Source organism: Dama dama, chromosome 27 (genome assembly GCF_033118175.1).
Source record: "Dama dama isolate Ldn47 chromosome 27, ASM3311817v1, whole genome shotgun sequence".
In the NCBI taxonomy this organism is placed as follows: domain Eukaryota; kingdom Metazoa; phylum Chordata; class Mammalia; order Artiodactyla; family Cervidae; genus Dama; species Dama dama.
This window is the reverse complement of record NC_083707.1, coordinates 35,236,217-35,248,281: the sequence shown is the minus strand read 5'-3', so window position 1 is coordinate 35,248,281 and position 12,065 is coordinate 35,236,217. Positions and strand designations below refer to the sequence as shown.

At 35.2% G+C, this 12,065-nt stretch overlaps 1 protein-coding gene across 1 annotated transcript in view; it reads left to right on the top strand.

Annotated features, from left to right (window-relative positions):
- The window catches only part of MIB1 (MIB E3 ubiquitin protein ligase 1), a 97,612-nt gene extending 86,325 nt beyond the window's left edge, over positions 1-11,287 (top strand). Inside the window, exons 19-21 of the mRNA XM_061130883.1 lie at positions 652-765; positions 2,121-2,221; positions 5,057-11,287. Of these exons, the coding sequence (XP_060986866.1) occupies positions 652-765; positions 2,121-2,221; positions 5,057-5,197 (356 nt within the window). The 3' untranslated portion in view covers positions 5,198-11,287. The remainder of the gene's footprint in view (positions 1-651; positions 766-2,120; positions 2,222-5,056) is intronic.
- The last annotated feature ends 778 nt before the right edge of the window (positions 11,288-12,065 follow it).

Here is a 12,065-nt window from a genome sequence, read left to right as displayed (position 1 = left end):
CTATGTATTATTTTATATTAATAACTTTAGGTGTAACATTAATAGTCCATAACATAGAATTGTGCCTGAGAATTTCTTCTTTGAATGGGAAAGCATTCTACCTCTAATATAGAGGTATTAGAAAGATAGTCCATTATGATGAATTGTCCTGACTGCTAACATTAAAAAGCTATTCACTAAGCAATTTCCTTGTTAGATTGCATCAATTTGATAGGAGGAAGAGAATTGTATAGTATATTTTAGGAATTTAAGAGACTAGTGATAAAATACTTACAAAAGAAAGTTGTTTTTAAAAATAAGGTTGGCAGCCTTATAATTCTTGTTATAGTAGTTAAATTCATGAAAGGTCTCTCCCTCCTTTATTCTTAAGCCTTGAGATCTTGAAATATTCATGTCACATATTTTAAAAAAATTTTGAAACTTCCCCTGAGTTTATTCCAGGGCATTAGAAAATGCTGTTGCTTTCGTAACGGTGGGCTTTCTACTTTAGAGGCTGTCAATGAAAAATATGCTTTCTTCGGTAGTTGACATCTTGTGAAGGTAGAATCGTGTATCGCTGTGACTTAGTGTTTATCTCACTGTTAGATGAGTGGAGGCAGGCGGCCCCACTCATGTTTTCTTCTGTGAGACGTGTTGTGTTGCCATTTGCAGACTGTGCCAGTCTGATGAAGAAGTGTGTGCAGTGTCGGGCGGTGGTTGAGCGAAGAGTGCCCTTCATCATGTGCTGTGGAGGGAAAAGTGCAGAGGATGCCGCCGATGATATCTGTAAGTGGGTTTTCTTACTTTGTTGGGACTTTCATAGACACGTCTTCTCATAGTGTATTGTACTGTCTGCTTGTAAAACAGAAGGTATATGACTTGACTCTACAAGGAACAGGTATATTATAGGAAACCTGAAATTGTATTTTTCTAACTTGTAATATTTTGGAGCTTTAAGCATTAGTCTTTTAAGGAAATATCCTTGTGTGTTTTATAAAAGTATTGTGTTCTTACAGATACTTTGGCTATTTTTAAGATGAAATTTATTGTGTCTCAGGGTAGGAGGACATCATATTATAAATTGTTTTTTCAGTTTACACATGTATTAACCTTAGTCCTTTATGTAATAGGTTTACCTAGTGTGTTTAATTGTTTTATGAAATAGTCTTTATTTGTGACAGAGTAACTATAGATAAACGGAAGTGTAACCCAGTGAACAGTGGAAAGATGAGAAGTAAGTTATTTACCTTCAATGTTTCTGTACAGTTGACCCTTGAACATCACAGATTTGCACTGTGAATCTTATTTTTGGCCACATCACGTGGCTTGCGGAATCTCAGTTCCCCAACCAGGGATTGAACCCAGGCCACAGCAGTTGAAAGCCTGGAATCCTAACCACCAGGCCACCAGGGAACTCCCAAAACGTGGATATTTTTTAGTAGTAAATACTATGGGACTACATGGTTCGTGTGTGGTTGGTCGAGTCCAGTAATGTGAAGAAACCATGGATTTGGAGGGCCACTCTAAGTTATTTGTTGGTTAACCCTTGTGTTGTTCAAGGGTCACCTGTAGTACAGCGGTATAAAAATAGTTTTCATCTCTGCACAAGACATAAACTGTATGGTCTCTTTGATTTCTTTGTTCTCTGTAGGATGAGGAATAACATTAGTGTAGCCACTTAGTTTTTATCACCAATAGAGCAGGGTAAAAATCCTGGGGACAGATTAACCAGAGTATAAGTCCAAGTATCTGGAGAAGAGGAAAAGTGAGGTAAAAAATTTCCCTCCGTTTAGTAGGTATCATGGACCTTTTTTCACGGAGTTCCTCATCTCAGATCAGTAGCAACAGGAGAGCCTTGGAAAACCTGGAAGTCTCTTCATAGTGTGGATTATTGTCCAACTGAGTTAAATGTATTAATTAGAAATTAATGTGTAAACCTATTTCTTTTTGAAGATTATAAATGAAGAAGTTTAACATGAATTCACTGCTGTAGCCGTTGTTCACGTGGGAAAAAAGTTTTTTAAGAGCATTTGAATAACAGTATCATGTTTTTAATAAATAAAAGTAATAATTTTGAAATTAAAAAAATCAGTTTTGCTTCACAACAGTCATAACATTAAGATTCTTTGTGTGTGCTTTAGCCAGTGGGAATATTCCGGTGCTGCAAAAGGACAAGGATAATACCAACGTCAATGCGGATGTGCAAAAGCTGCAGCAGCAGCTACAGGACATCAAAGAACAGGTAATGGCGCTTCTCCACGGTGAAGAGCGACTCCCAAGAGCACCAGTGCCTCTTTTTCTAAAAAATTACTAGCGTTGTCTATAGCAAGCATGGTTCACGTTAGTGTATCACTTGTAGTATTTGAGTATTTGCAGTCAGCAAGATCTGATTACAAGATTTCATCAAGTACTTGACAAAATAGGAAACACACCACACCAACATGAAAAAAACCTCCATCACACTTCTTCTGCCTGTCAGATTGAGGAGGGAAGTGTTAGAAACTGTCAGTATCTAGTGTTCAGGCAAAGTACATAGCAGCCGCAACTCACACAGTGCTGATGGGGATATTAATTAGTAAAAACACTTTGGGAAAGTTTGGCATCATTGGAGAAGGCAATGGCAACCCACTCCAGTGTTCTTGCCTGGAGAATCCCAGGGACGGGGGAGCCTGGTGGACTGCCGTCTATGGGGTCACTCAGAGTCGGACACGACTGAAGTGACTTAGCAGCAGCAGCATAAAACTAAATAGGATTTTGTTTGGGGATGAAAACTTGGAAAAAATAATCACACAGATAGTATTTAAAATCAAAGGATGGTGGTTGTTTTTGGCTGGGACTGGGGGCAGTTTGACGAGTAGTGATGGTTCCGTTTTATGACCTAAGTTATTTACTTACATTTGATTGGTTTGTGAGCTTTTATTAAACTATACATTATGACCTGTGCACATTTCTCTATAGATGTGATACTTCAATGAAAAGGAGAAAATGACACACACACACCACACACACATCACACACACACACACCACACAACCACACACACCACACACACACACCACCCCCATACACGCCCTATACACACACACACACACACACACACACACACACACACAGACACACACCACACACACACCCTACACACACACACACACACAGACACACACACAAACACACAGACACACATCAAACACACACCACACACACACACACGCCCTACACACACAAACACACACCACACACACACCACACACACACACATGCCCTACACACACACACAAACACACAGACACACACTACACACACACACACCACACACACACAAACACACACCACCCCCCATACACGCCCTCCATAAAAAAGGCAAGGGAAAGATAAATGTTAAATTCAGAAAAGTGGTTATCAGTGAGGAGTGGGAAGGGCATATTCATGCGTAAGCTGAGTGGTGGTTATTTGTTTCTTTATGTATTATATGTACCAACAGAAGTACTCTTTCATATCTGCTTAATATTTAATAAAAGCAGCATTAAAATGAAGAATTACCTAAAACTTAGAGGTTCTGGTTTTTAAAAAAGTATTTTTTTCCCTGTTATCTTACCATTTGACTCAGCAATTAAATCTGATTTAATTCAAAGGGTTGAGCACAATGGGTATTCTTTAGTTGGCTGTCACATCAGTGTTGCCATACAGTTGTTAAGAGTTCCACTCTTTTCTATCTGAAGTTTTTTCTTTTTTAAATAATCTTTATGGCCATATTTCATCACTAAAGTATTTAAATAGTTAAAACTCATTTTGGGGGGAATGTTGAGGTTTCTTACCCCTTCAAGGTTACCAAGAGAAAGCATCTGAATAAGTCTCTTTTTAAATTTTAAATCTCCAATCTCTCTCTTACCCCAATGTCTCTTTAAAAAACAAAAATTTATTTTATATGCTATTAAGGTTATATTAATCCAAAGTAACTTACCCTCGATCACACAGATGTGTTTACTTTTGGAAATAAGAGTTATTAATTAACTACATAAACCTCTGGGAAGTTTAATGAAAAAGAAACTATTTTAGTTTTAAAAAGCCGCTTTGGCTTTTTAAAATAAAAACGGATTTTTCTATCCCTTTTCTTCTCAAAACTTCAAAGATAAATGTGAAAATTTACCTTGGAAGAATGGAGTCAGCAAGTGAGACTGTAGTTCTTTTTTTCTATTGTTTTCTTCACGATGATTTCTGATATTGTCAGAGTTGGTAATTACATTTTCCTATAGACTTTAGGCCTGATTTATTAATCTGTACATTTTTATTTAATTATTTCATTTCTGTGTTATTTGGGAAAGGTATAATTCAGAATGAAGTATTAAGATATATTATGTTTTTATAAATGTAAAATGTGTTTTGTGAGTGTATGTGTGATTTTTTTCTAGAAAATTTCATAGAAATATACTCCTGAATTCTTCTAAGTTGATGAAGTTACATTTAGCAATAGCTAAGGTTAATTGTTTTTAACCAGAGGGTCTGTATTGAAGGCAGCGCAGTGCAGCTTCATGTCTAAAAGCAAGAGCTCTGGGGCCACATACACCCGAGCTCACATTCTGGCTCATCTGTAGCCTCACTAAACCTCAGTTTCCTCTTTTGAAATGAGAGTGATATATGCCTTGGGCCTGGATTGCATCTAGCATAGTGCTTGCTGTGTGTGTGTGTATGTTCTTAGCAGTATCCTCCACTGCTTCCTGCGGTACTTTGTGTCATTTTCATACAAGAACAACCTAGTACCAAGAGTTGGAGAATCTGGGTCAGACTGAAGGGGCTATTTTCATCCTTTTCCTATTAGATTTTGACATTTGCATTTTTAATTTTATGTACTATTTATTTTATATAGTGCCTTTTTATACTGACCTGACAGTACAGCCAGTATTTCTAATTTTATAAGGATGCTATCTTAAAGATTCAAAAATTTTAAAATGTCCAGCAGCCAAAGATTATTTGACTACAACAACAACCAAATTAATGATGTTGCAGAGTTGTCAGATTACACTTTCAAACTAGAAAGTAGCTCAGCATTTATTACTTTGTTTATTATCTCACATTGCAGACAATGTGCCCTGTGTGTTTGGATCGTCTGAAGAACATGATCTTCCTTTGTGGCCATGGGACGTGCCAGCTATGTGGAGACCGGATGAGTGAATGTCCCATCTGTCGAAAGGCTATCGAACGGAGGATTCTTTTGTATTAACTAAGAAACCCCCTGTGTTCTGTTAGCTAAAATATTTTGGCCATGAGATCTTAGTGAGCTTTTTAAGCTAGTTGAAGGTTCTAATGAATTAATTTTTAATTTCATAGTTTCTTTACTAGAGTGTAATTAGGCTCAAAACATACCAGAACAACTATAACAAAAAAACTCTACAAAACAGTGTTTGAAGCTGTGTATTTTGTTTTTTGTTTTCCTTTCAATTGAAACATCAAATCCGTGCAATTCATATTTAATTTGCCTTCTGCATCTAAGGGAGAAACTCCTTTAAGGATCTCCTCTTATTTTTTGTTTTCATTGCATTTTCTCTCATAGTTTATAAACGTTGTTAGACCTCAAGAGATACACTTCCTTATGGTCAGCGGTCTTTCAGTTTATCATGATTATTACAGTGAGTTGACACAGGTACCCAGAAAGGTACATCATATGAAAGGTGCAAATCAAACCATTATGTTTCATATGTTAAATGATAAAATTATAGTACAGGTTCTGCATGGTTAAAGGAACACTAAAGAGAGGATTCTCCTTATAAGGTAACATAAAGTTATCCAAATGATTGTCTCTACGTTCTCAGAGAATGGAAATACAAAATGAGAGAATAGTGACTTTGCATCTAGCTTATTTTCTGGATTCAGAGGAAAATTGTTTCATTTGTTTCAAAATGACTGAGACATGAAAAGTAAAAATAAGCAATCACAGAGGGGAAGTGAAGGCAGGGCAGGTGGGGGCATCCGGTGCCTATTAACTGTTATAATTGCCCTTCTTACATTAATTTATACACTGTTTTGTTCAGCCAGCTTATTAAAAAAATGACTCTGAAAAATGGGCCACAGTTTCCCCTGTGGTTACTTATTCAGGCTTGATCTGACCAGTGAAATGGTATTACCCTGTTTGGGCTCCCGGGGTTCAGTTTAACTTTTCCGATGTGTGGAGTAGCAGTAATCCGGGAAGGGAAAAGCACTGTCCTCAGTAAGGCAATGGTCCTTTCTCCTCTGCCTCAGTTCTGCCAGTGTCACTGTTTCTATCTTCCTCAGAGGCCTCGCTTCCATTATCTTTCAGATAGTAGAGCTGACTATAAAGAAAACAGTCTCTCATCATACCTAACAATGGGGATATTATTTAACCTGTCGGCAATATCCAAGACCTTGTAAATAACCGATGATAGACACTTAATTTAGAAAGAATGATTAGGACATTTACAGAAATATGTCTGATTATCTGTGTTTTTGTGTTGTTTTACTCTGGAGCATCTAATTATTTTTTTCTCTTTCAACACCTGGAATGAATATACACATAAGTAAGTGTTTTGGGGTTCATTGCTGCTAGATTATACAAATATCAGCTGTTTACAGTAGTATCTACTATATGTGTATAAGTTTACTCCTAAGGATAAGCATCTTTTTTGTGGGTTTTTTCCCCTTTGACTCTGGTTCTTATTTCAGTTCTCCTGCTGCAACAATTAAATTTGAAAGTACAAGGTCTCTAGCCCTCATAATATCATGTTTCTGGCTCATTAATGGCTGCTGCCTCTGCAAGTCCTGGTGAGAGCAATGGTGCACTTTGCTGCCTTTCTAGTCTTGGTAATTCCATATCTGTGTTTAGTGGAGTGACTTACCATTTAGAACAGTAAAAATTTTTATAAATTTGAAAATTTATATTGACTCTACTCAGTTACCTAATAACAGGCTACTGAGGCTGTTGTTGAAGCCATATTTTGAAGTTATAAAAAGATAGCACATCTGTCCAGTGACGTTCGCTTAAAGAGACAGACTATTTTCTTTCAGACCTGTAAACAGTGTAAGTCAGGGGTTTTCTTCTCTTCCATACCGCGTGCTGCCCATCTCTTTTCCACAAGGTCGATTGTAAGGAGGGAGCGCCTGGCTGACTCGTGCATAGCTTGACCAACCAGAGAATTGTATAGTCCGGAGCTTTACTTCACTTAAATTCTTCTTACAGATCTTCTGAGCTACAGTGCATACGCTTACATCCCTAAAAGGCAGTTTCATCTTCCAGACTATCTTATTTCCTCCATATTAAAAATATGATAACCTGTAAACTATTATGAAAGTCGTAAAGTCACTGTATCTGTAGTGTTGTACACTTGTGGATTTTCTCCATTTGTACCACTTTGGAATTTGTCTAGTGAAAAGAAAATGTTTTTTCATTCATGTTTTTAAGCACCTGAAAAATAGTTTTAAATTTATTTTTGATTTGTGAGAGAGAATAAGTTTAAGAACTTCATTATTTAAGTGACTTTCCTCTAATTCTATGAAACTGCTACCTCTTATCATACGTCTCAGCAGTGCTCCCCGTTAGGACGTGTCCTCGTCATGATCATCTTTTTATCTTGTGCCTCGAAGAAGTTTTTGCTTTTCTAAGAATCGTTAGGGGGGGGAAGAAAAAAACACCAAAACTGACATGCATTCACTCAAAAATGTATTTATTGGGCTTCAGGAGCAAGATACACAACAGTGAAAAAATAGTCAGCTTCTAAGCACATACAGAATTTATCATGCAGCCGTTGCATATTTGAAGTATCCTTTTCAAAAAGAAGGGATCTAAAGATACTGATAACATTTCTTCCTAATGTTTTGGAAGAACTGTCATTAGGGTTCCCTCTCTGTACCCTCTCACCTCTACCATATTTTTCTTTTATCCTAATATTGTCAGCTTTGTGACCCAAAACATACATACAACTTAACCAGATGGTGCTATTCTAATAGTTTTCTTTCCCATAATTTAACCTTCTTACTGTTTATACCATAAACATATTTCATTTTGTTGGGAGCAAGGAAGTTTTTCAAGAGAAGATCATTTTGTTGTATTAGTATTGGAATATTATATTACACAAGTGTTTTTGTTTAGCTGGCCAAATTATGCTTGGTTATTTGTAAATTTAAACATTGCAGATTGACCATCTAGCTACTGAGGCATAAAATTAATTGATAATGTTGAAAATAACTTTCTTAAATTTATGTTTTTGATGGCTTTAGCCTGTAAGAACATTTAGCATATTGCAATGCATGCTGCTTAAGATTTGTCCAAATCAAATTTCAAAGCTTGCTAGGTCATTTTTACGTGGCAGAAATAGACGGTCTTGTGTTGTAGTGTTATGTGTTGTCCAGTGCTGTTTTTTGTTTATTGTGAATTTTGGACCCTTTTGGACTAAGAATTATTTAAACTTATGAACTTGGAGAATTGGTGATGAAATTGGATAGAGGGGATGATAGGGATTGCAGCAAGTAAAAAAAGGAAAAGTCAGTTTTTGAGTTTAGAGAAAAATGGGGATCATGTAGATTTTATCAAAGCGGTAACTATAGAAGTATATTCAACTTTCTCATTTTGCAGAGTTGAAACTATGCCCATTAAGCAGCAGTCCTCTTCTCCCTCCTCCAGTGGAATAGAATTTTGATTAAATATAAATGGAGAAACACCTGAATATCTTAAGAGTTTGTATTTGCAAGACCTACAGTGATGGTGAATAATCAAGTTTGGGGAAGACAGAATTTCTCTTCTCCCTCCCAGTCATCATCAGTTGTAATTGAGGGGGTTTTAAATATCTGTTAATTAGAAGGGTTTATTTCATTTTGAGTCAGAGGGGAGAAACACACTTTAAACATTGTAATTAGGTTAGCTTTGAATTTATACTAAATTGAGAAGGTATTAGAGCTTCATAAATTTTGTGTGCCATGTTGTTGAAAATGTCAGTTTTCTTTAAGTCTACTTGTAACTGTTTTCAAGATTTTTTTTCTCTCAAAAAGGCATCTTAATTTTATTTGCTTGAGTATTATAATAGGAATGCTTACTGATATTACTTGATGAATCATGTATAGCCTTGGAACTTTTACATATATGTAAAACTATAACAGTATTAATTAACAGTTGTACTTCTTTAAAACACTAAAATTGAGGAAAAGCTATTTAATGCTGTCTCATGTATACATTGCTTTGCTACAGCAAGGGGGAAATTTTTTTAGATTGAGCCTCAATTTGCTGGTAAGTGGTTGGTGGTGAAACTAGAGTATAAAAATATGAACTAGATAGTAGAATTGGTGAATTAAAATTGTAAGTTGCTACATTGGTATTTTCTACCTCCTTTTCTGTCAGAGTATTTTCCAGCATTTATTCATATTTGTGACTAAGGCGGAGATGGAAACCTGAGGTTAAAATTGAGATTTTTATTTTGTTGAGGAAGCAAAGGTGACTTGCCACATCAATTTGGTGCCTAAATCTGTAACTACAAGTTACAATTAATATGAAATGTGTAAGAGAGATAATATTGCTGAATATATTACTTTTCTTGTGCAGTCTATTTAGTTTTGTTTCATAAACATGATTTCTTCCCTCCAAAAAGCAAAATGGTCTTGTAATTTTCTATAGAATAAACAAATGTGCCATTTTGTCTGAAATCAATAATTTCAGGAAGTCATTGAAAGTTCTGACTCAGGGCTTTTTAACAGTTTAAGCAATTGTTAGTTATATTTTGGAAAATCCATCTACATAATTCTTCAGTGCCTTGAAAGAATTATTAACTTGGCAACACTACTAAAATTTTATAGAAGGTGGTCTTTGGTGTGCGTTTATCATCATACACACGTTGATAAGTTGTATTTCTTAGCTCATGTAATAGCGATACTGCTTGTGTGCTGGGTTTGGGTAATTCTTTAAAGGAAGTTTTTTTAGATTTGCACTTGATCATTTTTTTTAATGGGTTATTTATGGCCATGACACAGTTACCAGGAAAGTACTTCTATGTTAAGTCATTATGCCAAGTCATGTATCAGTAGCACCTGGGAAGAGGAGCTAGAGTTCATACCTTTTGCTATTTTAGCAAAAAAGGAGAATCTCTTTGGAAAACAGACTGTCTTCCCCTCAAATGAAAAGAAGACCTTTTGTTTAAATGATTCGGTTAAAAAAACTTTTTTTTTTTAAGAAAATCATGAATTGCGTATCGCTCTTTAACGCTGGTCTTACTTAGACTGAATTCACAAAATGTTCTGTTCAGTACGCTTGTGTCATCCTAGATACGTTACATTTAGTGATAGAAGGCAGTTTAATTGACTCATAGCAGTGTTCTGCTTTGTATTTTTTCCAGTGTTTTTTAGCTTTCATTTGATTAAAGTCTTGTTTGTGAATATAGTTTTTGTATGGCAAATGATTCTCATTTATTAGCTTTCTCTTAAAAAATGCTTAGCGAGAGCTAAGCTTTTAAAAATAAATGCAAACATTTACCATTAATAAAGCATATGATATAATATCATTATATAATGCTTTTCGCTGATCTTTTGAAACTATTCCTTAAAGATGTATACATGAATTTTGATTTCTTTATGTAATTTGAAAACAAATCTCAATACATCAATCTTTTTATTGGGAAGGAAATTATCATGTCTTTGAGAAACAAGGAAATACATCTCCAACTCTATACAAGACAAGGTGCCCACGTCTAGAAGGCTCTCATTGCAATTGTTTACATTTAAGGTACCTCTCTATCAATGGGGCCAAAGGTTTTCCTGTTTTAACACCTCACATTCTCAGGATTAAGAGATATTGTAAAAAGTAGTCTAAAGGATAAACTTGAAAGAAAATAAATCGACTCGTCATGAAAGACTCAACTTCTTCTATAAAAAGTTTATTACATTTCACAACTCCAAAGTAGATTTCATTTTGAAGAGCTACACATTTTAAAACAATGATTTACTTGACTTGGTTAGCATTTTGTGACTAAATCAGTAATAGAAGGGTTTTGTGGGTTATTTTATTTTTCAAGTTAATAGAAGTACTTATTTGTGAAGTTACTGGGAGGTTGTCTAATTTAGTTCACAAATTAAGTATGTATATAACTCAGATGTTTAAGAGCAAAACCATCTAAAACAAAAACCTTTTAAAATTGTTTATTTGAAAAACATGTATTTCACCTTTAAAATTGTGAATTAATTTTTTTGGATAACCTCTAATTAACTATATTTGGGGGTTTATTTCTATTGCTGTATAATTAGACGTTTCATGGCGATATTTTTTTATTAAATTGAAACTGTATAGGTTTTTAAAATAAACCCATTTTAGAAAATCTGATTTCTGCTTTTTATCATTGATAGGTATTCGTTCTTCACAGAAATTAAAATTGTTAGTCTTACAGTGTAGCATTTCCCAGACTGACTAATAATGAAAACTTTTAAATGATACATTGCAGGGCAGGGATAGGAGTTTAAAAGATAAAACAAGTGCATGGATTAAAGTAGAACACCAAAAATGATTCTCCCATAAATTAATTGCTAAGGAATGACCATCTGGCTAATAGTTTTTTCTCCTTATAGCAAAACTAGTTGAGAGATTTATTTTTATCTTAAGGATAAAAAGATGATAAACATTATATGAAAAGATAAGACAAGACCTGGAACAGTGACCACCAGTCCCAGAGTTGATGCTATGTCCCTGTAGCTGCTGAGCAGTGCTGCCTTTGTGCTGATGTTATAATCAAATACCATGTACTTATGCTCAAAATGCCCCTTCATGTTAGGTTCTCACTCTTAGATATGGCAACTCTTTGAAAGGCAGATTTTCAATCAGTATAAATATTATTTCTCATACATTTAAGACTGTTGACCTTACTTCCTTTTATTTCCACAGAACAACAAGTAATGTCTTGAGTGAAATATTGATGTACAGTTTGGGGAAAGCCTTTATAGGTGAAGTTAACCCTGATTTAATACAAAAATAGACAATTGAATCAGAGTGTCTTTGGCTGCTGACCATGGCCAAACCACACTGAAGAAAGACTGAAGTTCACAACGATTATATGCCCTTAGTATGAATGTAATAGTGCAGGAGCATTGTGTTAGTTTCCTATTGC